The 27,615-nt window shown below is 34.6% G+C and overlaps 1 protein-coding gene across 1 annotated transcript in view; it reads left to right on the top strand.

The window, feature by feature from the left end:
* The window catches only part of IFT74 (intraflagellar transport 74), a 48,483-nt gene that overhangs the window by 6,325 nt on the left and 14,543 nt on the right, over positions 1-27,615 (top strand). The window contains exons 2-14 of the mRNA XM_015819581.1: positions 1,315-1,454; positions 2,283-2,418; positions 4,063-4,111; positions 5,475-5,573; positions 5,731-5,791; positions 5,996-6,055; positions 6,145-6,206; positions 14,337-14,475; positions 15,955-16,017; positions 18,392-18,535; positions 20,047-20,087; positions 20,964-21,043; positions 26,687-26,740. Coding sequence (XP_015675067.1) covers positions 1,341-1,454; positions 2,283-2,418; positions 4,063-4,111; positions 5,475-5,573; positions 5,731-5,791; positions 5,996-6,055; positions 6,145-6,206; positions 14,337-14,475; positions 15,955-16,017; positions 18,392-18,535; positions 20,047-20,087; positions 20,964-21,043; positions 26,687-26,740 — 1,102 coding nt within the window. The 5' untranslated portion in view covers positions 1,315-1,340. The remainder of the gene's footprint in view (positions 1-1,314; positions 1,455-2,282; positions 2,419-4,062; positions 4,112-5,474; positions 5,574-5,730; positions 5,792-5,995; positions 6,056-6,144; positions 6,207-14,336; positions 14,476-15,954; positions 16,018-18,391; positions 18,536-20,046; positions 20,088-20,963; positions 21,044-26,686; positions 26,741-27,615) is intronic.

Here is a 27,615-nt window from a genome sequence, read left to right as displayed (position 1 = left end):
AATAAAAATTTATATTTGAAAAAAAAAAAAAGAGGGAGCAGCCTTGTCTTTCTTTACTGCAAGGAATGCTGACGGGAAGGAATGGGGGGGGGAAATGGCTCTTCAGCTGGACACCTCTCCAACCTATCCCCCCCCCCAAAAAAAAAACTGCCTTTACTTAGTGGATTAATCTCTGCAGTGCTTAATCCACTGGAGTGCTTTTTGACGTGTGCTCAGTGGGTTTCCAGAAAGCTGTTGCATGTAGTTCCACAGGCTGGGTGTTGGTCTGTCAAGTCTGGGTGGACAGCTGGGCTTGGCACAAGGGAAGGTAACTTCCCCTCACACATTTCTCTTCCTCAACACTTATCTGGTCCCATGGATGTATTTTTACATGGGATGGGAGAACTGGAAGTTAAAAAGCCACTTCCCACCATACCCCATCCTATACATAATTGTCTTGCTATCCCTTCAAGTTTGGGAATCTGCGGCCAGCTATGGCAGAATTAGCAAGAGAAACAGGTGAGCCCTGACTCTCCTACTGTCAAGCCAAAGTGCTATGAAATCATTTCATTTGTTTCCCTTGAAAATGCTTAGATAGGCTTGGGCCACCACTGTTCTTGGTTGGTTCTGACTGGGACAGACCTATTAATGTTCTTAAATGTTATTCTGGTTGTCCCAAAGGTGCTTTTCAAAAGACAAGACTTTCTTTGTTTTTACCTTGTTTCTTCAGTTCTGATAAATGGTGGGGAATGGAAGGATTTAATAATCCATTAATAAATCCACAGATCCTTCCAGGAAGGGAGGTATACTGTCAAATTGCCTTCCTGAAAATCTGAGAAATAGCAAACAGTACAGAATAATGCAAACATGTATCAGTATGGTAAACCTAAGTGCCAGGAATACTGTAATTATACAATGTGCAAAATAACTACTTATTCATTCACTTATAATTTTAAAAAATGTTCACTCAATATATTCCTTCTTTAATAGACCATGTTTTGTCACTTAGGTAGCCCCTGTGATTTATAATTATCACTATATAAATAGCCAAATTTCAACATTGATGTGCATCATTTTATCAATTTGTGTAAATTTTTATTTATTTTTAACATTGCCCCTTTCGGTAATTGCTCTCAATGCAATTGAGACAAACTATTTCTTTTCCTAAAGATTGCTCCCTTATTGCACATACACACTTTGTCAAGATTTGTGATTCTAACTTAAAATATGAAGAGCATTTTATTATTTTCTTAAAAATAATTGACTTATCGGGCAGATCAGAATTATCTATTCCTTAAGGAGGATTTTGGATAAAATGTTACTGTCTTTTTCTAGAAAGAAATTAGAAGAAAAGAGCAGAAATGGCAAGTAATCATAAACCTCCTACAGCACGTCCTTCTTCACGAATAGGCCTGGGTGTCCGGCCACCTTCATCCTCATTACGACCTCCATCTGCAGCATTACTTGGTGCAGGGGTAAGTTAATATTAATTTATTCAAAAACCAAGGAATCAAGAGTTTACCCTTTCCAATTTAGATATATGGTAGGCACTGATATGTTTTGGTAGGCTAATGATAATTAAGGCAGTTCTATATGTTTATTTGTATCAAGGAGATTACTTTGAAATATGCTCCCTGTAGCTAATTGTGTGCCAATATCATGGGAATCTTCCTAGCCTGATTTAGGTTTAGATGAGATACAGCTTGACTTTTCTGGTGTCACACTTTTCTTTGGCCACCACTATCCCCTTTTTAACTCCAATCAGCATAGTACTCTATTCTGTATACATAAAGGTCTAAAACAGTACCTTGACAATTGTAAGAAATAAATGTGCTTTTTGTCTTTGATTGGGTGTTATGTGAATCCTGCCAGTATGGTTTGTAAACCAGGGTCTACAAATTATGATATATTCAGTAACCATAGTTCAACAAACAAATAGCTTAGCTTAGTGAGTTAACACACTATCTTGAAGAGGTTCTAGAAGAAATCATTTAATCATATGAGCAGTAGGATCTTAAATTCTTTTCAGTTCACTACTTCTTTCTCCATATCATATCACTAGCTATTTCCCACAGTATAAAAGCTAATATACATGTTTTGCATTTACACAATCTCTGCCTTTCTATAACTGCTCTTCCTTTAAAGAATCTGTTTTATATATAACATTAGTAGCTATGATCTTTTAAATTTCAGTACCTTAGCCTATTTATTCATAGATTATAAATCAGAATAAACTGACTACCCTGTTCTTTGGGAGTGCTATTTTAATTATGTTTTCCTATTGATTTTGATCTCTGTATCAGATTCCCCCAGGTACATCCAGGCCTGGTACACGTGGTGGATCGATAGGAACTGGTGTGGTTTTGTCCTCTCAGATTAAAGTTGCAGACCGTCCAGTGACACAACAAGGACTGAGTGGAATGAAAACAGGAATGAAAGGTATTTGACATATGAATGTACAAGAACATTAATCTCATTTATCTTTTTATTAACATTCGAAGGTTAAAACCATTACAAGGTTAAAAACAAATGAAAATTAAAAGATTAAATAATGAATACAATAGACAACAATACCTAATCTAATAGGAATATAGATTCCGTTCCATTAGATCCAAGTTTTCCTTGCAGCAATTGTTATTGGACAGAGTTTAGCAACCTTCCTAGTACTTCAGAGGAGAAGTCTGCTAGGTCCAGAAGGCAATGGAACAGATAGTGAATGGTATATATTGAAGTATCCATGCAACAACTTTACTCCAAGAGTGAACTGATAGCCATTTGCTTCTGCTGGGTACAATGTAAGGTGCTGGTTGTCATTGTTATAGCTCTTCGGAATTTGAGGTCTAGGTACTCCTGGAACACATTCTCTCTGTAACATCTGCCTGCTAATTAGATCTAATATGCTAGACTTTCCACATGTTCCCTCAATAAGAGGCTGCCACTTACAGAGGCCATATAAACAGACCTTCTTATTTAATACCATTCCTCTGGAAGAGAGCCCATCCCCTTGTTTCATTGGCCCCTTCTGAGAGGCTAGTCTTTTTGTAATTCTTAGTCACAAGATTGGGTTCTTTCACTATTAGGAATATTTATACACAGCTGCTGATCCAGAGGACAGAATGAAACAATTTGCCCCTGCTGGGTCACTGCCACTGGCTTGCCAGCACTGGCTCACCTGACTGTCTCACCTGAGCAACTCGCTGTGGGATGACTCGCCTCGCAAGGACAAGGAGGAGGCAGAGGGGAAAGCCAGACCCGTGATGGGACACCGGCGCCCCAGTACAGTTGTCTCACTTGCAGCAAGTTGTCCCGCAGGATGAGTCATCCAGAGTGAGTCACTTGGGGCGAGCCGGCTGGGGTGAGCCAGCGGTGATGGGCCAGCAGCAGCAGGTGAGCTGCTGCAGGCTAGCAGTGGGGACCCAGTGGCAGTGTATGATGTATTTAGTTGACCATAACAAAGACTAAAATAATGTATCATTATAATATAGAATAAGCAGTATGTTCAATGCTAGATTGAGCCTCATAGTCAGAGCAGACCAAATTTATCCAGGGCCTATAGTTTTCTAAATGTATAGATCAGTGGTTCTCAACCTTTTTAATGCCGCGACCCCCAACCGGTCGTAAGTCGAGGACTAAACTGGTCGTAAGTTGAGGACTAAACCGGTCATAAGTTGGGGACTACCCAACCGGTCGTAAGTCGAGGACTTTCCCTGCCCGGGAGTGCAGTGCATGCGTGGTTCCGCCCCCTGCGCCGGCCGAGGCGTAGCTGGCAAGCGGCAGAGATGGAGCAGGCCGACCACCAGCTGGCCCAGTTCAAGAAAGGTAAGGCACCCGCCGGAAAAGGGGGAAAAAATGGCGGACAGCCTTGCTTGGCGACCCCGTGAAATGGTCGATCAACCCCAAATGGGGTCGCGACCCATAGGTTGAGAACCGCTGGTATAGATAATATATTATCATTGAACTTTTAGAAAAAAGTTAGTGAATAGATATCTTCTCTATGTGATTGTGTTGTTTTGCAAGAATCATTTCACTATTTTTAATTAAATAACTCTTTTTGTCATATCAGAATAATATATTTTTCCTTAGGTCCACAAAGACAAATTATGGATAAATCCTATTACCTTGGAGTGCTGAGGTATGTGGAAGAATTTGTCATTAGTAAGACGGGATAAGGTTAGTTCAAATGTTGTATAGTAGTCCATATTTGAAAAAAATATAGTATCAAACAAGATACTTAATGAGGGTGTAGGGTCATAATACGTTCTCAGTATTTCATTTCTTCATGAAATAAAAGAGATTCTTACCATCCAACTATTCTTACCATCCAAGTAGCAACTGTACTTTCTTTTCTATTTTTCTTCCATTGGCTAAAGTTAGTTCTTTACCTCATTTTAAATTGCCATCACTCCCTTACTATATAAGTGTGAGGTGGCCATACTCCACACTTTGCATGCTTTTGAGGCTAAATCAGACTTCTTTCAAGGCATCTTTGTATTTCTTTTCCATGGTTATGTATGCTTATGGTAGGCCAAAACTTTTGAATATAATGAGTTTAATGTGTATGTAACTTGTAAAAAATGCTGCTTTCAGGATTTGCTTTTCCACAAACTGAAATAAATAAACTATTTTTGGCTCAGATAATACAGTAAGCCTAAAACAATAAAATAGGCAAAGGTAATATGGTATGATTAGCCAGATTTTTTGGTTTTGTTTGCATGTCACATGATCACATGAAACTCCCAAACTTTGTCATAAAATAAGATTGTAGCTAAGCTGGATCTGTTTAACCATAGTTTGGAAAACAATATCTTGTTTTCACATAATCCTAAGTCATTGAGTGAATTCACAGATAGAACAGAAGTGAAGAAACCTACATTTTATCTTCAGAGTATGTATGAATTTGACTCATATTTCTTCTATCTGTCCATATGCTCTTAGTAGCAGAGGCAGTCTAATTAAACACCCTTAACTATGTCTAATTTAAGAATTTTCATTCTATGATTTTAATGACAGAATTTTGTAAACAAATCTATGCAAAACCTGTAATAGTTCTTACCCTAGGAAAAAGTAGCTGTCCCTAAATTAATACAGTATTGTCAAATTGGTCAGTGATAAACATATCCTCTTGTATATTAAATTCATATTTTAGAACACTCGTGTGGAGATTTTAAAGGCATCTATTAAATATACTATTTTAAAATTAAAATCAGGACTTCAGGTCCTTGAACAAATCCAATTTAGTGCATGTTCTATTTAGCCCAGGCATATCAAACTCGTGACGTTGCGCGACGTATCGTGACTTTTTGGCATGACGCATCCGGCCCGCGGGCCGGCAGTTTAACATGCCTGACTTAGCCCTTTATTGTCAAATGAAAAAAATGAAGTATTTGTAGTACATTTGGTTCTCTCAAGTACCACCTCAACTTTATATGAAATTTCAGCAATAACAAAGATTAAAGTATACATGTTAACGTGATCACCTATTTCTTTTCTTATAGAGGCAAAATAAATGAGCTTACCTTAGAAATCAATAAGCTTCAGAAAGAAATTGATATGTATAACCAGGAGAATTCTGTCTATCTGTCCTATGAAAAAAGGTAAGCTAAACTGCACATCAAAATCTGTAAATACGCTTGTTCTTAGTGGATTCATATTTATGAGTAACTTTGGGGTTGGAAGTGTAGAGCTGAGCTTGTTTTAGATTCAATTCATTGCTGGGCTTTGTAATAATCTTGTGTTTTCTTGTGCTCTTAGAGCAGAATCTTTAGCTAGTGAAATCAAAGAATTTCAAGGACAGTTGGCAGACTACAATATGGTATGTTATTGTTTCACAGATAACTTTTAATAATTAGATTGAATTATGCAGTATGAAAATTGGACACAATTTTGAATTGTATTTGTAAATACCTTTTCAACTATTGTTTCTCTAATATAGTTCAAAGCAATGCAGATTTGACAGTAACTATGCAAACTATATGAGATTACACGAAGAATTAATTAACTTTTTTTGTTGATTTAGTTGGTAGATAAACTTAACACAAATACTGATATGGAGGAAGTAATGAGTGACTATAACCTGGTAAGCATAAGACTAATGTTTCATTTCAGTATAGGTGTTATTTATTACACATATGGTGATGTTGTCAATGATTTTGTCTTTTTTAATAGTTAAAAGCTCAAAATGACCGTGAAGCTCAGAGCATAGACATTATATTTACAGAAAGACAGAGGTAGGTATCTAAATTCAATTTAAAAAAAAATAAAAATTGTAGGATGGAATTTTCATGCACATTCAAGTTTGTCCAGTGTTTGTTCTCAATCATTTGAAGAAGCCTTTCACAATTGACATATTTACCACACTAAAAAACAATACTGTAGTAGTCACACGAATTGGGATAAATATTGTAAAGCAGCTCTTATTAAGTGTGAGGTAATTCCTCTCATAGAAGTTAGTGCAGTCAGTGGCCTCTGAAGGGAGAGGTATAGGGCAGAGCAGATTGACAAAAGCAGTGGTCCATGATCACAACCACATTATTTTATTGTATTGTTGCATGCATTCGTATTTACACAATTTTTATTTATATTTCCTATTTCTTAAAGGCCCATTCCCTCAGAGATTAATTATGTAAATAAATACAGATAACATAGACATCATAAAACAAATGCCATAAATTACCACAGAAATTTAATTCATTGCATTAGAAATCCATCATATCAATATCTGTTAAATCAGTTGTAATGTTTTCCTTAATAAGTTTAGATCCCATGAAATTGAATAATGACAAACAACACAGATTGTGTGTATATTTTTGTCCTATGTATAGGACAACAAATGGCACAACTCCGTGCTAATAACAGAAATAGTTTCAGTCTATAATATGGTGAACATTTATGGATCAATATATTTGTCTTCAATAAATCCATCATCTTCTGGAACATATGGATGGAATTGTTCAAAAACAACTATAGATTTTTCATTTGGCTCGGATGCTTGTGGGGGCATGCATAATTGAGGTGTGAATGTTTCTTCAAACATCTCAGATTCCTCTTTTTCTTGGAGACGTCTGTGATTATAGCTTTTTAAATAACGGTACCACGTTGGAAACTTGATAGCAATAATAATCAGTGTTGTAGTGCCGAGGATAACTACGAGGACACCCATCAAAAAAGTCCAGCTTTTGCCAATGGGCTGAAAACCTGCATGTTGAAATAAAATATTTATTTGTATAAATATATACATATATGTCTATATAAATAATAAAATATTATAATGTATAGTCATCCTCCATAACTGTCTTTTCTATACAAACTTTCTGAGAAAATGCTTGATTTCCAGAGGACATTTATTAATGTCTATTGATCTGATTAAGCAAACTGTCCTCTTCCTTAGGAGAAATACAGGCTTTAGGTTATTTAACTATTGACTTTTTAAGAAAAAGATAACGATAAATGCTGTAAACGTTTAAAGTAATTTTAGGTGAATATCATACTGTGGAATTTCAGCTGAATTAATAGATCAATGAATAATCTTGACTTTCTGTATGGATCTCTGGTACCTGCCTAAGTTATGGTCTAATTTATTCAAGACTAATGGCCCACCTAGTTTGCCCTAGTATGGTGCCAATCCTACAATTTCAATTGGGATCTATTTGACTTTCATGAGAGGAAATTGTTGCCATATCAGACAAGCCGAAATGTTATGCTCAAACGGACATACAACAAATAATTGGAATATTGAACTATCCAGATTATCTGATTAACTGTAATTTAACAATATGCATGTAAAGATTCTCAGGCCACTTTGCAATTTAGCACATTCAGTTATGCTCTGCTAGGGAAAAGATTGTTTCGGATAGGTGGTGCTCATAAAATTATTTCAGTGTATTTCCTGATTTAAAATATAACGAATGACTGAAATCATCAAGTTAGGAAGAGGGAAGGTTGGGAGTAAAACAGCCGTTTATGAAAATAGTGTGTAGTTGGCCATTCCAGACACACGAGAGAAAAAGGTAGCTATCACTCCTCTACAGGTAAAAAAAACAAAACAAAAACAAAACAAAACAGAATGCATGTATGCATCTGCCCATCTATCTGAATGGCAACTTTTTAGTTTTATAGAAGCTGCTCTTTGTCTCAATTGGGTGGCTTGAAGCTTCATATATTCTAGTAGATCTCTATGAATGTGCCAAGATCCAGATAGAATATTGCAGGCATTTGAGAGCAACTTTGACAAAAGCTATTTTTAAATACAACACAATATGTTATAAAGGTTTTAATTTGTGTGAATATAGAACAGTCAGTGTAGTATTTAAACAAATCTTAAGTTGATTTGCTCAACAAATATTGTTAAGTACTCAGGACTATGCACATTCTTTTTGCTTCTGGCTAGCAGACCTACAGATGGTTTTTATGTTTAAAAAGATTCAGTGCTTCAAAATCCATATAAGTGAATTATATCATTTTTGACATTTTTTTTCCTGAAACAATATACCCCCATATATACACTTTATTTAAACTGAAGTGTACCTGAATATGCTGATTCATTTGTATAATTATATGTTGTGCCATCGATATTACTAATAAAAGGAAAAGGTGACAGAGTTCCAGAAGTTCCCATTTGTTTACAATTTAATATATTTGTTGTCTTAATAGGATAGTTTTTCAGAGTAACTGGAATAGGGCACATAGTATTGTTCTCATTTTCTGTAAATATAACCAATATCAGTGTTAAAATGTTTGGCCTGCACTCTTATACAAAGCTAAACTTTTTATATTAAAATATAAATTTAAAATTAATTTTTTTATAAGTTTATAAATTAAAACAAAGATGAGGTAGCACAATAGGGTTGACAGAGTGATGCAAAAGAAATAGTATCTAACATAATAAGCCTAAATGAATTTATATTCATTTTAATCTAACAGAAAAGAAAGCCAGCAGAACAAACAAACAAAATCAACAGTCTTCTAGGACAATTAACCAGCTAAACATATCAATAGAAATGCACAGAAAGCAAACTTCATTTGAGAACTTCAAGAAACGCTGTCCAGGTTTACTGATCTTATGCATTAACAACTGGTCTGCATGTATCAAAAGAATTTCGTAGTGAAATGCCACTTTCTTGGTGCCAAGATTAGTAAATAGCTCATTCAAAGCAAAGATATATTCCAATACTGTTGGGCTCAGTAATGGAATATTTCATCAGATAGTCATCCAGAAGATGTTAAAATCGAAAATCAATTCTAGTAATACTTATCCCAAAAACTGGACATCCAAGGAAAACAAATTCTGAATAAAAATTGTATGAATATGTTTTAATTATATCATTATAAAATGGAATGATATATATTATTGTGTTAGTTATCTGTTTAAATTGCCTTAATTGCTCTCCTAGAAGGATATTCTTTAGAACTCATAGTGACTCACTTATAAGCAGATACCTAAATGTAGGATTACCAGATCTGAGTTGGAAAACTCTGAACAACTATCAGATGACAGCAATTCAAGTTCTCTGTATGCTATCATCTAATGGTCCCTTTGATTTTTTTCAGCTCAGATCTGGTAGATAGCCCTAGATGAAGTATGCAAAGTTATTTTACTGAAATACATTATTCTGAATACATTTCTGGTTCAAATGCAAATCTTTTTTCTAACCCACTTGGCTAAACAGATAACTTTTGAATTTGCTATTTTGAATACTTTAAAATATGAGGACTATATTTAGTTTCAAATGGAGATATTAACCAGTTTAATAAACCATGCTTCATATGTGATTGGAATAAGGCCAAACCAGATCCTGCAGCATTAGGCAAAGAACCCTGTCAATATGTAGTTTCATGTTCAAGTATACTAGCATTGTGTATAAATTACTTCATGATTAAAAACAAACTCGGTTATATAAGCCGATTTTATAATACAATTGTTTGGAAATCATATTAATGTTGTACATAAGCCAAGTCTCTTAGGTTGTTCCAATATACAGTTTTCTTTTACGGTTTTTGGCTCCCAAATTAGGAATTTCAGAAAGCAATTCTGAAATTACTTTTAGAAATGGAAAAATAATCAAGACTAAATATATCTTGACCTACCCATTGTCACAGTAGAGTTATTCAGCCAATGCTGTAAACTAAGGTCACATGAACACGTCCACCTATTTTCATGTAATTTAATACATATTGAATGAAATGTTCCCTTAACATCAAAATATGTTAGAACATTGTTTTGTAAGTTTATGACTTTCAACTTGTTTAGCGCTGCAAATATATCAGAATTTAATTGTGTAATTTTGTTATTTTGTAGATTCAGAATCTGCAATTCATTTAAACCAGCAAATGCTGCTTTTTCAACTGTTTTGATATCATTATTACTGACATCAAGAATTTTTAATTGTAAAAGCTTTTCAAAGCTGTAATTAGAAACAACAACAATAGAATTGTTGTTCAAATACAGTTCTGTGAGATTATTGTACTGGCAAAGTATTTCCTTGTCATCCTTGTTTAAAGTAATATGGTTGCAACTAAGATATAACACAGAAATGTCTTTGTTTAGGCTAGAAGGAACAGAAGAATGGTTTTTTGCCACTTCCTGACAGTTTACCTGTTAAACAGAGAGAGACAACAGTTATGAAAATATCATAAGAAATTATTTACAAAAATCTTTTACAAATCTGTATACTATTTGTTGTTTAAAAAACGACTGTCAGTTCAAACAGAAATTCATGTAGTTTAGATAATAAAATAAAGAGAAATGTGACAGCCAAATCCCATAAGATGTAGAAAAGTAGCAGCAGAGAACAGCAAAATAAACATTACCCAAATCAGAAACAAAGCAATGACATCTGTATGCTGCTTCTAGTTAGGAATATTTTCATTCCAAGTATACTGTGTACAAGAAAGAAGTTGGTCATGAATATGGATTCTGGATACTTTAAAATTTCAATACTTCAAGTCTGAAATAGGTTTAAGAAGCTTTCTGTAATGGAGTAGAAAGCATGACGTATGTGATATTTCCATGTAACCTAGACTGAAAATTATCTTTTGGCATAAGGGGCTGTTTCATACTAACCATCTCTAGAGCTGCCAAAGGATGCAAGTGACACCACATGTTTACATATACATCATACCAACAATGTGACAATTTTAAATATTTAAATATTTGCATCACACATCATGATGCAACTATTGCAAATTACATAAACTATAGGGATGCTTCTTCGCTTTTTGGCATAGGTCAAATGCTGTCTATAATAGCATCTTCTGCAATAAATGCATCATAACCCAGATGTGTTTATTATATCATTGTGGTTTGTAATGGCTAATGTGTATGCAGCAGAGCATGATACTTGAAGGAATTGAATCTGAATATTAAAAAAATGTACAGTGCTATATTGAATCTCTAATCTGTTTAAGAATAAATATTCTTTAACGGGGTTTTAGTCTTAGCATTCTGAAGAAGCATTCCTTATTTTTGGTATGGAATGTGTGACATGCTCTGGGTATATATATGTGCGAGAGTAGTGGAATAACTGATAGTATCAATAGAAATATGTAATCATTATATTTTATAAATATCACAAGTTTATACATGTTCTAAAACATATTTTAAAAGAAACTGCATGGCATCGTTAAAAAAGTTTTATTATTGGATCTAAATCTCATTCTCATCTAATTAGAAATTGGGAACTAACAGCTTCTTTAACAAGTGGCTAAAGAATGATAACTGTATTTAGTTCCAAAACTTACAGTTTGAGAAGTATCACTGCATTCAGTACTGACTGGATGAAGAAAGAGAACTGCAACCAGTATCAGGAGCCAAGCAAGCTTCATATTCAAAATCTGTTAATTTTTGATACAATTCAAACAGTAACAAGAACTGAGGATTTAACACAGGGAACTAAGGAGCTATTATTTGTTCTTCTTTGGCTCATGATTTGTGGCCATAAAATGCATCAAAGTCAATTGCAGAGCAAAATAAATGAATAGAATCCTTGGAGCTGAATTAAAATATTGAAAATGAAGTAATATTGTTTTTCACCCCTAAATTCACCCCATCTAATGACCTGTGTATGGAAGAAACTTTTATTCTGATTTTCTAAAAGATGACTGTGCATGATGTAGGCAAAAACACAGACATACCCAGAGAGAGACAGTAATCCTTCATACTCCCGTATTTCAAAATTCTGCTTTTTTGTTTGGAATAATAATATATGGAAACTTGCAAAGGTGATTGACAAATCAACCCCATGCAGAATACATATGTGGGTCTTTATTTCTCAATAATGTAGAACTTTCTAAGTCATCTGGTTCTCTCTCCAATTTCAGAGTGGTTTTCTTATAGAAAATGTGACTAGGTAGGGGAAAGGCTGTGAAACGTGTCCCCACCATGTTTCAAAATAGATATGATTTTCTCTCTAAAGCCTCTCTAGCTGGCAACCAAACAACAATTACTTTTTTTAAGAACTCAAATGTTACATGCCAAGTCCACTTGCTAAAAGTACGAGCTCTTCGCTTCAGAAAAAAATGCATTGCTTCAGCTAAATAATATTGTTGTAGATATTTATAAAGTACAAAAAGTTACAAATATTTTCTAACTGCAACTTCAATAATGTAAGAGCAGATTTAAACCTTCCTGAGAGCTTTGCTTCTTGCTCCCAGCTGAGCTCTAAAATGGTTCCACTTTAAAGGGCAGCACAAAGCAGAGAGTCATATCTCATTGTCGTGATGTCATTTATGTGACCATGCTTTACAAAGAAAACTGCATAAATTTCTCAAGGATTGATAAAAAAATACAGCTAATAAGATGTTTATTTGATACAGTGCAGTAGTCAGAGAAACAAAACCAAGGTTGCGGTGAAGTTTCATGGTGAAAGCATCTCTCAATCTTATCTTCAGCCATATATATTTTTTTAAAAAAAAATCAAGTATATGCTATTTCTCAAGGTTTCCTATTTATTGCCAAAACAATCTTTGTTACTTTTAGGTTGTTTAAAAACAAAGTACAGCTTCAAGGTAACAGTAGAGTTAAATATGACTTCTCACAAAATATAAATCGTTCAGAATCTTTTCTGAATTTCTTAAGAAAATCAGAACCAGACAGTACATATATTCCACACTCTTGGATTATAAAGCAAACTTTGGTATCACACAAGTATATTATGATTTATATGCATATATCATACCTTCTTAATTTTTCTCCGGAAAATCGTACTTGCATATTTTCCTGTGATTGAAAAAGAAGAGATGAAAGTTGCAATGTTTCTGCACTTGGTCACAACCTTTGTACCCAATTAGCAGGGAGGAAGTTTAAAATAAAGTGCAGGACACCTTTAGAAAAAGATTGACTCTTTGTGTTCATCTATGAGTTAGAGGCTTGCAACCAATCAAGAAGACTTTTGAATGTGATCTGTGCAGTTTTATGACATTAAATTGCAAGGTGAGGGAGGAGAAATCTAGAGTTTGCAATAAAACACGTTTGTATTGGATACAAAGAGCTAAGGCTAGATAGGTTGAGTTGTTCCTTTTTTAATGGGGGGGGGTTGTAGCTGCCACTAGCAGTATAAACATCAGTCCTGGCACACAGCATAGCCTATCTATAAATTTTGTTTTTAAAAGGAAGCAGGCATATGCTTGATTTTAGATCAAAGGTCAGGGAAAAAAAAGAGCTAACAAATACTAGCTGAGCTGCATAATAAGAGTCTGAACATTGTGAGGAAATGCTGTTTCTGTCATACTTTCTTTAACCGTCAGGCCCTCTTCCCAATCCACCTCAGCAGTTACAGGGTTTTAGTATAAGCAAATTGTGGCTTTCATGACTCTTTTTTGTGGTCCCAAGAGAACCCTCCAACTGCATTGTTGAATTTTAATTTCCTGTCATTTTTTGTGGTAGGAAAGACAAAATCCCAAAATAGATATAATACTGTTTTAAAAAATATATTATTTTTTTTTAAAAAAAACAGCTTGAAACCAAAAAGTCTCCATAGTTGACAATGGCATTTCTATGTGTTCCTAAGAAAACTATATGAATATATTCAGGGCTTTTTTTCTCATAGAACGCCCAGAACGGAGTTCCGGCACCTTTTTTGGATGGAACCTTGTAGGGTAGGCAAGGCGGGTTGTATGATGTGTGTGAGTTCTGGCACCTTTTTTTTTTTTTTTTTTACAAAAAAAGCACTGAATATATCCATGAAGTTAGTAGAACTTGAGTTCAGCTCAAGGAAGACTTTACTTTTTGTTGTTATTGCTTTGTTTTTGCTTTCACTCTCTTTAGTGTAAAATTTACTGGTGTTCTAAATTTAAAAATAATTAGAATGGGAAAAAAAAAATGTTGGATTGAGTTTTACAAAATATTTATTTGTGTGATGCAGCAAAGAAAAAATAATTCAAGCTGTGGAAGATGATATCCGGCAGGAAAAACAAGCAGCAGAAAATATAATAAAAAATATGTCGGAAGAAGATCAAACCAAATACATAGAAATGAAAATGGCAAATGAAAAGCTCTTGCAGGTAGTCTTTGATATTTTGCTAAATTACAGTTTTATATGTGCCAGAATAATTTTAGACCAAAGAAATGAAAAAAAAAATTCCAGAAGCTTCAGTCAACATATCAAGGGAAATATCTTCCAGCCAAATCTAATATTTTAACGTCTTAAAGGTTGAATGGGTGTGATTAACTCTTTACCACAGAAATCATGTTATAGAATCTACCAACCTCTTTTTCTTTATTATAGCTTTAATTCTCCAGTTTCCTACCAGAAGAATGGTTTCTTAATTTTAAAGAAACCATGGGCGTGTGGCTTGGTAGCTGTCCCTCACAATGGACTCATTGCAAGAGTCATGTGCACATTAAGCATGCAGGGTTGTTTAGTATGATGCATAGCATGTCTTTGTAGGAAAAACTCCATGAAGGAATGAAAGATTTAATTGACCTTATTCAAGAAAAAATCAATTGTTCAGAACAAGATAATGAATCCAAGGTTTAAAAGAGAAAACATATTTAACACCAGAAAATTTACACTATGTCACACTTTGAAACATGAACTGTAATCTAATTTTGCTTGAGTAAGTTGGAAATGGTGGCAACTAAATAATTCAAATCCTAACTGAGGACCTAAGAATGATGATGATCATGTTACTGCGTTTCCCCGAAAATAAGACCCAGTCTTATTTATTTATTTTTGCCTCCAAAAAAGGCACCAGGTCTTATTTTCGGGGGGTGTATTTTCCATGGTCTCACCTCACGGTGAGACCAACAGCCCTACTCAGCCGGCCCATTTCTTCTGTGGCCAAAGGAAATGCCTCTGCAGCTGAGAATAGAGTTCCAGATTGACGTGTGCGGCGCCCCCTGCCTGCATCTTACCAGCCGATTGAATCTGTAGCTCGGGTCTCAGGTGCAGAGGCCTTTCCGGAAGGCCTCTGACAGTGAAATGCAGGCCGGGGGAAATCCGGAGCTCCATTCTCAACTGCAAAGACATTTCCTGAGGGCCTCTGAGGGTGAAATGCAACCCAGGGGGGCACCACAGAAGATGTGGGCCAGTGAGGCGAGGCAGGTGTTGATTCATGAGAAGCCTGGTTGCAACAGTAAGCTAGGGTGCAGGGCGCTTGGGGCAGCTCCACCCCCACTCTAGCTTGATTTTTAGGCGTACGCCTCACCCCAAAACTAGGGCTTATTTTTTGGGTAGGGCTTATATTAGGCCCACCCCCAAAAATCAAGCTAGGGCTTATTTTCGGGATAGGTCTTATTTTGGGGAAAACACGGTAGTGATAAAATTAGTCCAATGATTAAACTCTTCAAAGAAATGGGCGACATATTTACCAAGCATAAGATTGGATGCCTTGAGGTTGAATTTATGCCTTGAGCTGTGCATTTATATAGGATATGGCCATGGTTGGCTACCCATGAAATCTTAATTTTCAAAGTTTCTTTCAAGCACTAAATCTCTTTTAACAATTTTTATTATATGAAAATCCTACTTCCTCTCCTAGGAATTGGCTTCTTTACAACAAGAAATGGATGCTGTGAATATGAAAGAACAAGCTCTGGAAGCTGTATGTATTGTCCTATTCTCAAATTCATTACATAATGGAAGGATAAGGTTGAAAGAGATGACTCATAAATAACTGTCTTACATACAATTAAAAATAAAGTCAAAATCCATGGCTAGTATGATTTTAGCTGTTTGTTATCTTCAGGATACTGATTATCAATTGATGGTTGCCACTGTGCTATAGAATAAAAGTAGAGAACTTTTTTCTGCTCTATGGATCACACTCCTTTTTTTTTTTCCCTGCTAGGGACTCTCGTATGCAGTAATATGGTGATCTCACCAGATACCTCAAGATGAAATGTCATTACTCTTTTTCCAATGCACTCTTGTTGCTACTTTGTTATGCTGTTTGTAATCAGTCTGTTCAATCTTCTTACAGCAGATAACTGGTGGTCGGTCCACTGTTTCTTCAGCTTCTTTGCAGAGACAGCATTTGCTCTTTGCTGCTGTCTTCTCAATTCTGTCTTCGTATGCATTTGTTTTTAAGGCTTGTTCTTGTGCAGCCAAAATTAGCCCGTCTCTTTAGTTTTTCTGCTCTTAGCCATTGCCAGATCTTGTTGTTATCTGCTTTGCCTGCTAGGTTTTTTTTTTCTTTTTTTATGTACTGGCCATGTAATACTTTGCAAGATTTCTTTTCTATTTTTCATTTGGACTTTCTTGTAGGCTAGTTTGGTCTCTCCAATATTCAGTAAGCTTTCCTGATATACTAACTTCGATGCATCTTCTTCATTATCCTTCCAGTCTCCTTTTTTCTTCTTCTATCTGGTGTACTTGCAGCATTCCAACCCATCTATCTTCCTTGCGTAATAGAGCCTGTAAACATCACTGTGTGAATGAAGGGCTGATTCGTTCTCATTGTTTTTCTGGTTTTCCTATCCAGGGCTTTTATTCTGCTTGAGTCCAATCCACTACTCCATTTGCGTATCTAATATTATAATGGGTGATCTCACAAACAATTAGGTGTTTAAACTTCATTTGGCTTTGTTTATCCATCTTGGGAAGGGTTAGATAAGTGGATAAACAAAGTTTAAACACCTGATTGCTTGTCGATAGGTAGATGATGGTGTTAAAGTATTATCCCAAGATGTAAGCTGTTCCAAGAAAAGCTGCCTTTTGCCATTGACTGAAGTTGATTTTGTAAATGTCAGTGGTGTTCATGGGGCTTCTGACATTTAGGGATTGCACCCAAAGCGCCTATTACTATTGTATTATTCTTGCTTTCTTTTGCCACAGTCATTCCACTTCTACTTGGAGGTCTTTGTGTTTTATGATTTTCTCCATTTCTTTCTCTTCTATTCTGTTGTATTATCATGATTTGTCACACAGTCAGCAAGGTATTTAGAATAGATTTTGCATTTTTTACTTATCTGTCGTCCTCCCCAAAAACCTGGGATAAGCAGATGGTATTAAATTATTAATCCTATTATTATCCTCAAATTTCAGTGATTCTTTTAGCAATTTTTAACATAAAATACTGGAAAGGATATTGTTTCTTGAAGGAAAATTATCACTATTTGCTTCCTCTGTCATGTAACATACTACAGTAAATCATATGGCTAGATTCACATATTACATAGCTTAATGAGTGAATTTAGCCATTGGGGCTTGTAAACCCATGCAGTTGTGTTTTATTCAATAAATAAAAGTTAAGCAAAGTATTTATAAAGTAGGAACTTTTAAGTATGCTCTTACTATTCAGTATATATTAAACCACAGTATCTGTAATATAACATGCTCTATACTAACCAACAGAGCTTCTGTGTTACTTTCTAAATACTTGTTATCCTCAGTTTAATCACTCCCACAATTTTTACATGTATATACCAACTGTTCTATGAATTTTCCCATTTGATATTCTATTAGAAAGTTACTATGTAGTACTTTAAAGGTCATAACTTTGATAATGCTTTAACTTCCTTAGTTTCAGAATCTCACCAGACACTAATTTTGACAGCTGTTTTTATTACCTTGTAATTTTCACATATTAGCAATTGTATACATATAATTAGATAATACATATGTTCTTAAATTAAGAATGGTTATGGAGGCTTAGAAGTAGATGTGAAAAAGAAAATGGATAGAGATGTTAATTAGCAGTGTATATCTCTGTATGTAAAGATAGAGAATGGCTTTGTTTTATCTGTTTGTTTAGAAGTATTTAGGAGTGATAATATATGAATCAATGAACATATATAATGAACATATGTGCAGAATACTCAGTTTTAGCAGGAACCTTCCTATGCTACTCTCTAGTTGCTGTTTATCCACAAGATAATGTGGCTTGTGGGCCAAAACTGATGCATTGTTCCTGGTCTTTACTTTCTGTTTCAGTTGTGTAAAATACAAAATACCATATGAATGTATTCTATCTTTAGGAAATTACCCACTCCCAAATTAAACAAGAGGCCTTACAGCTGTACGAAAAGCTCCATGGTCTTGAGGAACATCGAGATCAAATGATTGCAGAGGACAAGAACATGGGATCTCCCCAGGAGGAAAGAGAAAGACTATTAAAACAGGTAAAAAAAATATTGAAAAAAGGTTACTTTGTAATATTTGTAAAGCTCAGTTAACAGGTAGAAATAAACAGCTAGAGCAGAGGTCCCCAACCTTTTGGGCACCAGGGACCGGTTCCATGGAGAGAAGTTTTTCTGCGGACCAGAGGGTATGTAGTTTTGTCTGCTGCCTGTATGTCACTTGTTTGTGCGGACCAGTTGCTGGCATGCCGCGGCCTGGTACTGGTCCACGGACCAGGGGTTGGGGACTTACATATTGTGTTAATGTAGAAAAGCCACACTTACTTTCACTTCCACAGGATACCATCATGCCTCTAGACCAGCAAATGTAATGATTGGAGCTTGGTGAGCTTAACCAACAGAGCTAACTGTGAGAGCACACTTATGTAAAAGGGACTCTATTTGTGCAGTTTGGAAGGAGACATGTTGATTGTGGCTCAGTATTCACATATCATAAAGGAATTGGGAAGGCAATAAATAAGTATCTCTATTTTACACAATTTATTTTCCCTTCTCTGATAGACTGAAATACTGAACTAAGCCTGTAAGATAATAAATGAATCACAATTAGATGGCTGAAAAACACCAAGCGTATAACTAAAATATTATGAAAACCTGATTTAGTAGCAGTAGATATGAAAAACTAGCTGAGTATAAGTCATGAGTGCAATGTAGCTGACAAAAAATCTAAAATGAATATAGGATATCTCCATGAATGACATTTGTGCTATTCTGGGATTGGTTCTGTGTCCATTGGATCCCAAATCATCATCATCAGTGAACATCTGAGCAGACATATTTCTAGCAGAATTTGGAGACATTTCTTGCCCTATTGGTAAGACTTACAATCCTATAAAGCTACAACAGTTGCATTCCCACCCACCATCATGTGATACATTTTGGGCGGTTGGCAACCAGTTCATCTTTACAGCAATTTGCAAGGTCCCATGGTCACATAACTGATTTACAATGTTTTTTGCCAGTTTCCAGCATTTACTTTCCAATTGGGGAAAATGGATTCACTTAACAACTGCCATGTTCACTTAATGACCACTGCATTCTCTTAATCACTGTCACAAAAAAATATCAAAAAATGTAGGTCCAGACACGTGATATGCCTTGACTTATGACCATAATAACTTATGGCTGTAATTCCCGGCTCAATTGTAGTTATAAATCAGGGTTCTTCAAACTTTTATGACTTGTGGACTTCAACTCCCAGAATTCCTCAGCCAGGGTGCCTGGCTGAGGAATTCTGGGAGTTGAAGTCCACAAGTCATAAAAGGGCCAAGTTTGAAGATCCCTGTTGTAAATCAAAGACTACTTGTTTATCACTTTTTCTAATATACATATATTTGTGATACTGAAAGGTAAGGTGAAAGTATTTTATTAGAGAATACAATTAATATCAGTCTGTTTCTACAGTTAATCCAGCATTCTTATCATTCTTTCCATAGCAGTAATTTATTTGTGTCACTAAGAAATATGTTATATTAATGTTATCTCTTTTTAAGGTGAAGGAAGACAATCAAGAAATAGCAAGCATGGAGAGGCAGTGAGTGCTTTTCTATATTGCTCCTCCAGTTTTTATGTCTGCTATAAAATCAGTTTAATTTACATCCACATATTTTTTTATCGGCCATGTGTATTGTACCCAGATTTGTCAGCCATGTGTATTGTACCCATTAACCGTAAAAATAAGCAGATCTATTTTTATGACCTATTTGTTGAAATATTCTGAAGAATCATATGTGAAAATGCAATTGGAATTAAAGTATCTGATGCCTTAACTAGGTAATACTATAGTAATTAGACAATAGTAAAAAGTAATGCAACAGGAGAAGGTCTAAAATAAATATTTGTCCTGCGACATTTTTATTGCTTATGAGACATGCTTCATTATCATATGGTTATTCATATTGTTCAAAGAAAAATTAAAGGGAAGAGATTTTAAAGATGATACTTGTCATTAAAGGCAGCTATAAACAAAAAAATGCCTTGTATAAATACAATATTACATTTAAATTTAAGTACAATATCACATTTAAATTTAAATATGTTAACTGGGTTACCTTAATTAAAGTTTTACCTACATTTTTCTCTGAAATCAAACTTAATTTGAGAAAGTGAGAGAAAGGAGCATTACTCTGTTGTAACATTATTGTAATGAAATCTTTTAACCAGCAGGGGGACCCATTATTTAACATAAGAAATTCTTATGTTCCTCATTCTCTACAAAATTAAACTCGTTTAGGTAAAATTGTGTAAACTCAGTTCAAGAATATTCAGAAGCAAAAACATGTTGGGAGAAAAAGGCATTGCTGTTTTATTGTTAGTCAGAAAGCTATTTATTCAGTGCTTTTTGCAAAAAAGCTGGTGTCTAAAGCTGCATATTTATAGTTATTACCATGCACTTTACACATTGTTTTAGGCTAACAGATATAAAAGAAAAGATCAACCATCTCAATGAAGGAATTCGGCAGCTTGACATGGATTTAGAAGAACACCAAGGTAAAAGAGGGCTTTAAAACCTGACTCTTCAAAACTGTATTTAAATGTTCTAGTTGATTCAGAAATGTGGACTATTTATATTCAGGTAAGGTCTATGAATTCTGAGTAGATACTAACATGTGTTCATACATGCAAACGGCATGATTCTGTACAATATTTTTATTCCACACTCTTATATGATAATTATTTCCATTTGTTACCTTCCTGTAGTTTCCTTCCGCCTCTACCTATTTTCTTACTGCTAAAACAGGGGTCCCCAACCCTCGGTCCGTGGACTGGTACCAGGCCGTGGCATGCCAGCAGCCGGTCTGCACAAACAAGCAAAGCCCCATCTGTGGGATGCAGGCAGCACACAAAATCATGCACTCTCCTGTCCGCGGAAAAACTTTCCTTCACGGAACGAGTCCCTGCTGCCCAAAAGGTTGGGAACCTCTGTGCTAAAACATCTATAAAAGATGTTTACAGTCTAACACAGCTTCATAGTGCATTGCACTTGATGGCTTGTTAGCTGTCTGGAAATATCCCTTTTCTCAAAGGACTTTAAAGAATGTGTTTCACTGTGAATTAAAAAAAAAATGATGGTGTGGCAAAATAAGCCAAAAAAGTAATCCTCCCTAATGAAAGTTGTTCAAATTCTATGATCATGCACAAAAACTCCAACATAAGTTAATCCTTGCAACAGATATGGGTGGTCTTCTCACTGCAAAAAAGGTTTGTGTAAGCAAAACTATTTGAAAGAATGTGAATGTGGGTAATTCTCTGCATATATATCACCAAGTCTTTGAATTACATGGAATTAGAAAAAAAGCATTTCAACTAATAATGTAGCCTTTTCCAACCTGGTGCTCTCCAAATCTGAATAGATTATTGTGGGAGTTGTAATCCGGTGACAACCAATGATGCTTCTATAAGGAGGGTACAGTGCCATCTTATGGAACCCAAAAGCCATGCCTTCTCAATGGCAGCAGTTGGGGTCTGGCTCTTTCCTCAAGCTTTTGGGCCAGTTGAATAGAATTCCCAATTTGAGGAGTTACAGTAAAATCAGCTTTCATGATTTAATGACCTTTCAAGTTTTTTTTATGTTTATTGGTTGATTATTTTTTCCCTTTTTTCTTTTCTTTTCTTTTCTTTTATATGCTACCCAGAATCATGTTATTTGAGTTGGGCAGTCATTTAAATGCCCTTAGATAAATAAAATAAGTACATGCAGTTGTAAGTTTTCATTTAAAAGGAACTAATTATCTTAATGTTATCTCTTTAGAAGTGTGACTTAATCAGTATTGTTTTTCTTTCTTGATTCTTAAGTTTGATCAGATAATCAGTACTTGATTTTAGCATTTTCATAGTAATTCCATCATTTTGCTTTTATCTGTTTTATTTTCATACACTTTTTGCATTGTTTTCCTATATTGCTTGGATGACTGTAGATGGTAAGAAATTGTTTTACTATTTATAGTTTGATATCTGAAGCATAGGAGCTTTTCAGAATAGTCCATTATATTTCTTATAGCAAAAGCATTAATTATCTTTCTTCAGTGGTATTAAAATTATACCAAATTAAGTTTTGGACTGTAGCGACAAAGATATGGCATCAGGATCACGGGAAGTTATAGTACTGTTCTGGTTAGACTGCACCTGTAATAATACTGTGACCAATTCTGTTTACCACAATACAAAAAGGAAAGAATGCAGAGAAGAATAACAAAAAAGGTAAGGGGATTAAAGTCTAAATCCTATGAAGAGCAGTTAAAGGAATTTGGTACGTTTAGCTTTAAAAAGAGAAAAGTAAAGGGAGACATAATACACACAGAGATGTCACAGAGCAGAGGGTTTGGCCATAGAAGCTGAGGAGAAGACAAGAACTAGTGAGTGGAAACTTTACAGAAAGAAATCCAAAGTTGAAATAAGGACAAATGTCCTCACTATGAAAATTATTGAATAATGGAATACGGTATCTGGTTCCTTAAGTCATGAACGCTCCATTACTAGAAGTTTTCAAAAAGAGATTAGACAGCCATTTGTTCAGTATGGTATGAGGATTCCTGCACCACACGGGGTTGGACTAGAAGACCTCCATCTCTGACTCTATGATTTTGTGATTCAATATTGGCACCATCGATGACCAGATGTTCTTGCTAATTTGGTCTTCCCACATAATCCTCTCCAGATCTAGTTGTGGAAATGCTATGCTCTTTCCCACTAACTAGAGGAGTGCTTTATTAGCCAGAGATCACATGTCTGGGACAAAAACTTGTCTAAATGTTGAAGTCATGTCCACAAATGTTCTTGCACTCAAATGTTCTTTTGAGTTTGATTTAGGAATTCCTTTTCCTAAGTTGTCTTCTCCCACATCTCCATCTCCACCTGCCAACACTCCCAGTAATTAATCTTAGCTTCACACCAACAAGAGGGATTCTACCAGGAGCTTCCATTCCTGCTGGCATTGATTTCAGAGTCCTTGAAGGTACCGGGTACTCCCCCAAATTCCAAGTTGTAATTCCCCAGAATATTTGTTCTGCTGGTTGGGATTTGTGAAAATTATAGTTTGAATAGTTTCACAAAGTATCAGACAGCAAAAGCTATTATAAATTCTCCTGATCTTATATCACTGGCTCCTATTGTTCATGGACAATTCATTTTCTTTTATCTTAAATTATTTAAAAGAAATATTTACCTGACTTACACATCGTATCTGAAGAAGGGTGTTTTTTTTTTCTCAAACACCTGTCAAAGCAAATATCAGTTCTACAAAAAAAAATCTGTAACTACAATTTTAAAAATTTGCAACATATAATTTAGACATTTGCACTGATGATTATAGTTTTTTCATTAATATATTACCAAAATATTGAATAGGAAATATATAACCTAGATGTTTGTTTGTTTAAATTTCTACACCCACCCATCTCACCTAAGTGACACGGGTGATTTACAACATATTTAAGACAAATTCATAAACCTTTGTCGATATAGTGTTATTGATACAATTGTTCAATATTCTGAAGTTTTCATTAAAAAAATCCTATTTTTTATTTAAAAAAATTCAAAGATTTCTTTTTTGTTTAAGTCCTCAATCTAGGTCTCTGTTCATAGTACTCTGAAAAGCAAATTAGACTTTAAGTATTTTTTTTTCCTGTCATGAAAGGGAGAATTGGCCAGAAATAGGACCGTAGCTACCAGGATGTTTAAAAAAATGTGCTCTTAGGACAGTGCAAACATTTATACTTTATAAATACAAGTAGTGGGAAAGTCATATAATACAGCAGGGAAAGGAGACTGTGTGTCTGTCAATTTTAATGTGATTTATTTTTAGCTTACGCATTCCATGTTTTCTTTAGATTGTGAAGCTGTTATCTATTTGTATTATATGCTTTATTTTAAATTTTTGAATCAGACCTTTTTGTAAGTCAACAGAGATTACAGTTATCATAAATAATGCAAACATATCATATAAGTATGTTATGGAACAGATATATCTTGTATGAATTCAAATGCATCTTGTTTATCTTTCAGTTTGTCCCCAATGCATTCAACAGGGCTCTTAGTGCTTTACAATAACATTCAATGGTGTTATTTGTGGTAAAAAAAAAAAAAGTCCTAAATATATGGTGATTTATTTAATCAATTTTTAAGGTCACCCACTCAATGACGAGGCCACTTATAATGGGTTAAAAATTGTGGGTAAAAATATAGACATAAAAAAAATAGATTCAAATATACTACAGCATTGCTAGTGATTAGTGCCCACACACAAATGTAACTCAGAGCCTGCAGGAAGAGCCAGGTCTTAAGTGCCTTCCTAAAGGCATTTAATACAAAATACAAAAACCATACATCATAGATCAGTGTCATTTCTTTCACCATTTGTCCTTCAACCTTATTCCATTTTTAACAGTTTCTAGAAGGCCAATAATATAGAGGCCAACCTGATAGCAACAGGGAGGCTGGTCCATGTTACAAATGTGGCCATTAAAAATAGTTTATTTTTTAATAATAATTTTATTAACCTGTTGAAAAACTAATGCAAATTAAATTAAAAGAAAAAGAAAAAGCAAAAAGCAAAAAAAAGTAGAAGAAAAAGACAAAAACAAATAGAAAGGAAAGAAAAAATAATATTGTAGCAAAAAAGAAAATATATAAAGAAATTACTTCTCCCTTTATCACAACAAGCATAGACAATTTTAGTAACTCATCTTTTCTTAAAATACCACCAGAGGAAGAAATAATTAAAAAAATATTAGACTGTGTGGAAATGGACAAACTTACTCTGAGGTTGAAAGAAAAAGAAGAGACAGAATATTTTCAAACTTGGGACTTATTTTATCAATGGCTGGAGAAATGAACAAGGGATTAGGAATTTAATTTGTATTAAATAAACTCAGACAACATGTTTGTTGAATAAGTACTTTTGAATTGTACTAAAAAAAAACCAAAAACTTTTTAAAAATGTTCTCTTCTACCTATCTCTCATCTCTTATCCATAAACAAATCTTTAAAACCTTGTTCAGTCGTGGTCACAAAAATCCATTAAGGGTTTGCAGAGATAACAATTTCTGCTTTAACTTTGATCAAATTAAACTCACTTTGTATTATTTCCTTTTCCTTTTAACAATCTTGACCTATATCCCTTCAAATTCTATCCTAGAATTTGATCTCTATTCATTTTTTTCTTTGTCCCTTCTCACAAAAACCTTCAAAACTTCAATAAGACTCTTTTGTAAATTCAATATAGGAAAGTTATCAAGATTGTTCTCTTGACTTGTTATTTGTTTATCCCCTTTAATAATTATGATGATTTTTATTATCGTTTTTGTAGCCTATCATTTTTAAAACCACTCAATCTCAAGTTTGTCCAGTAAAACTTGTTCCTATTCCACAACATTTTTTAAACACAGCTTATTTATAATTCTGGACTTATTGTTCACAAATATCCTTCAGTATACTCAGTGTTAAACTATTTTGCTCCATTCTATATTAGTAAGTCAAATCTAAGTATTATTTTCCTTTAATTGTTATATTTAGTAACTTCTGATTCCCTCTAGGGTCCAACCTTCAAAGTCCCATCATATCATTTTTTTAAGACTTCAAGAGAAATTTCCCATGTAAAGAATTCTTATAGTTAATTTCAAAATTTTATTTCAGTGCCTCTTGCCTCTTAATCAATTTATAGATCATTTATAACTGTCCAAAACCAAAATTCTAATCACCCTTTTGCTTTTTATTCCAAATTAATAATAATATTTTTTCTAAGTTCTTAAATTTGTATTTATTTATTTAGTTTTGCTAAGGACTGAAGGAGATTCACCTGGTACTCTAAAATAACTTCTTGTTATAAAAATTCCTAGTAACTAAAAAGCAGTTAAAAAGCAATTTCTGAAAGTAATTAAGAAGTGAGGCTCAACGGATCCAAGGGAGCAAATCGGGAATGATTTGAATCAGGGTGCCTAACAACCAGCGGGATTTGGTTAATGATGGCAATGGGAACTACCGGGATTTCCATTGCTAAGGAATACGGTAAAGTGACCTAACACTTTGACCGCATCATTTAGTAATGTTACTATCATTAACCAAAGTCTACCTGTACCCTAATCTGTCAATACAAAATAACGGCAGTATTGTTTAATTTTAAATTGTTTTTTGTAGGTGAAAAAAATCTGAAATATAAAGAATTGAAGAAGAGAGAGGAAAGCATGGATAGTAAGTAGATCCATAAACATATATAAAATGCACACGTTGAATTTAGGGCCCTGAAAACATTCATTTCAAGATATCTACAGAAGAAAAAAAACTTAGTGTTTTGCCTTTAATCTCAGGTAAGTGAGAACAAGACTGCATCCTCAATCACTTGGTATGAATGCCAGTCTCAATAGTAAGTCCAACTCTCTATGTTTCCCACATGATGACTGGGTGTATGGCAACAACACGTAGAGTAAAAATTGGTTCCCACTTTGTTCCTCTGAACTTCAGATAAATTATTGGAAGTTAAAAGTAAACCGAAATCCTTCCTTTATGTGTTGAACAAATATTATAAAGGAAAGCAGAAACATTTGGCTAATGAAGAACACTTAATTTCTTAAGTTAATTTCATTTCAGAAATTCTATAGGTTGTTACTCTGCACCGAGAAATTGATAAGGAAGCATTTAGTCTATTTTAACAGATCTCTTTTGTGTAAGGAGCTGCTCAGCACATATAGGAACTCTGAGACACATTTTGGAGCCCCCCATGAGCCAGAGCTTCCTACTTAATTCAGTATCGCTAAAGTTCTATGGTCATATTACAGTTGCACTCTCACAGCTACTCTCCATATTGAACCTTTGCTTCTGAAAGTTCTCCAGATATCAGGGAGATGTATGGAACTTTCAGGCATACTGTGGCTTAGTTAAAAACTCAGGAAAGGATGTTTTCTTCTATTTAAACAGTCACACAGTATTTGTAAATGTTGGGAGCTATTGCCCAACCTTGGATGGTGGTGTGGATGACTTCCAATTCTCCTAATTTTTGCTTGAATTGCCACACTTGCTGGAAGAATTTCCAAAATCTGGAAGCACCTAGTAAAGAATTCCTTTGTTTG

This window comes from Protobothrops mucrosquamatus, unplaced genomic scaffold (assembly GCF_001527695.2).
Source record: "Protobothrops mucrosquamatus isolate PMUCROS unplaced genomic scaffold, P.Mucros_1.0 scaffold956, whole genome shotgun sequence".
In the NCBI taxonomy this organism is placed as follows: Eukaryota; Metazoa; Chordata; class Lepidosauria; order Squamata; family Viperidae; genus Protobothrops; species Protobothrops mucrosquamatus.
Note: the sequence above shows the minus strand (reverse complement) of the source record. Positions and strands in the feature narration are given on the sequence as shown.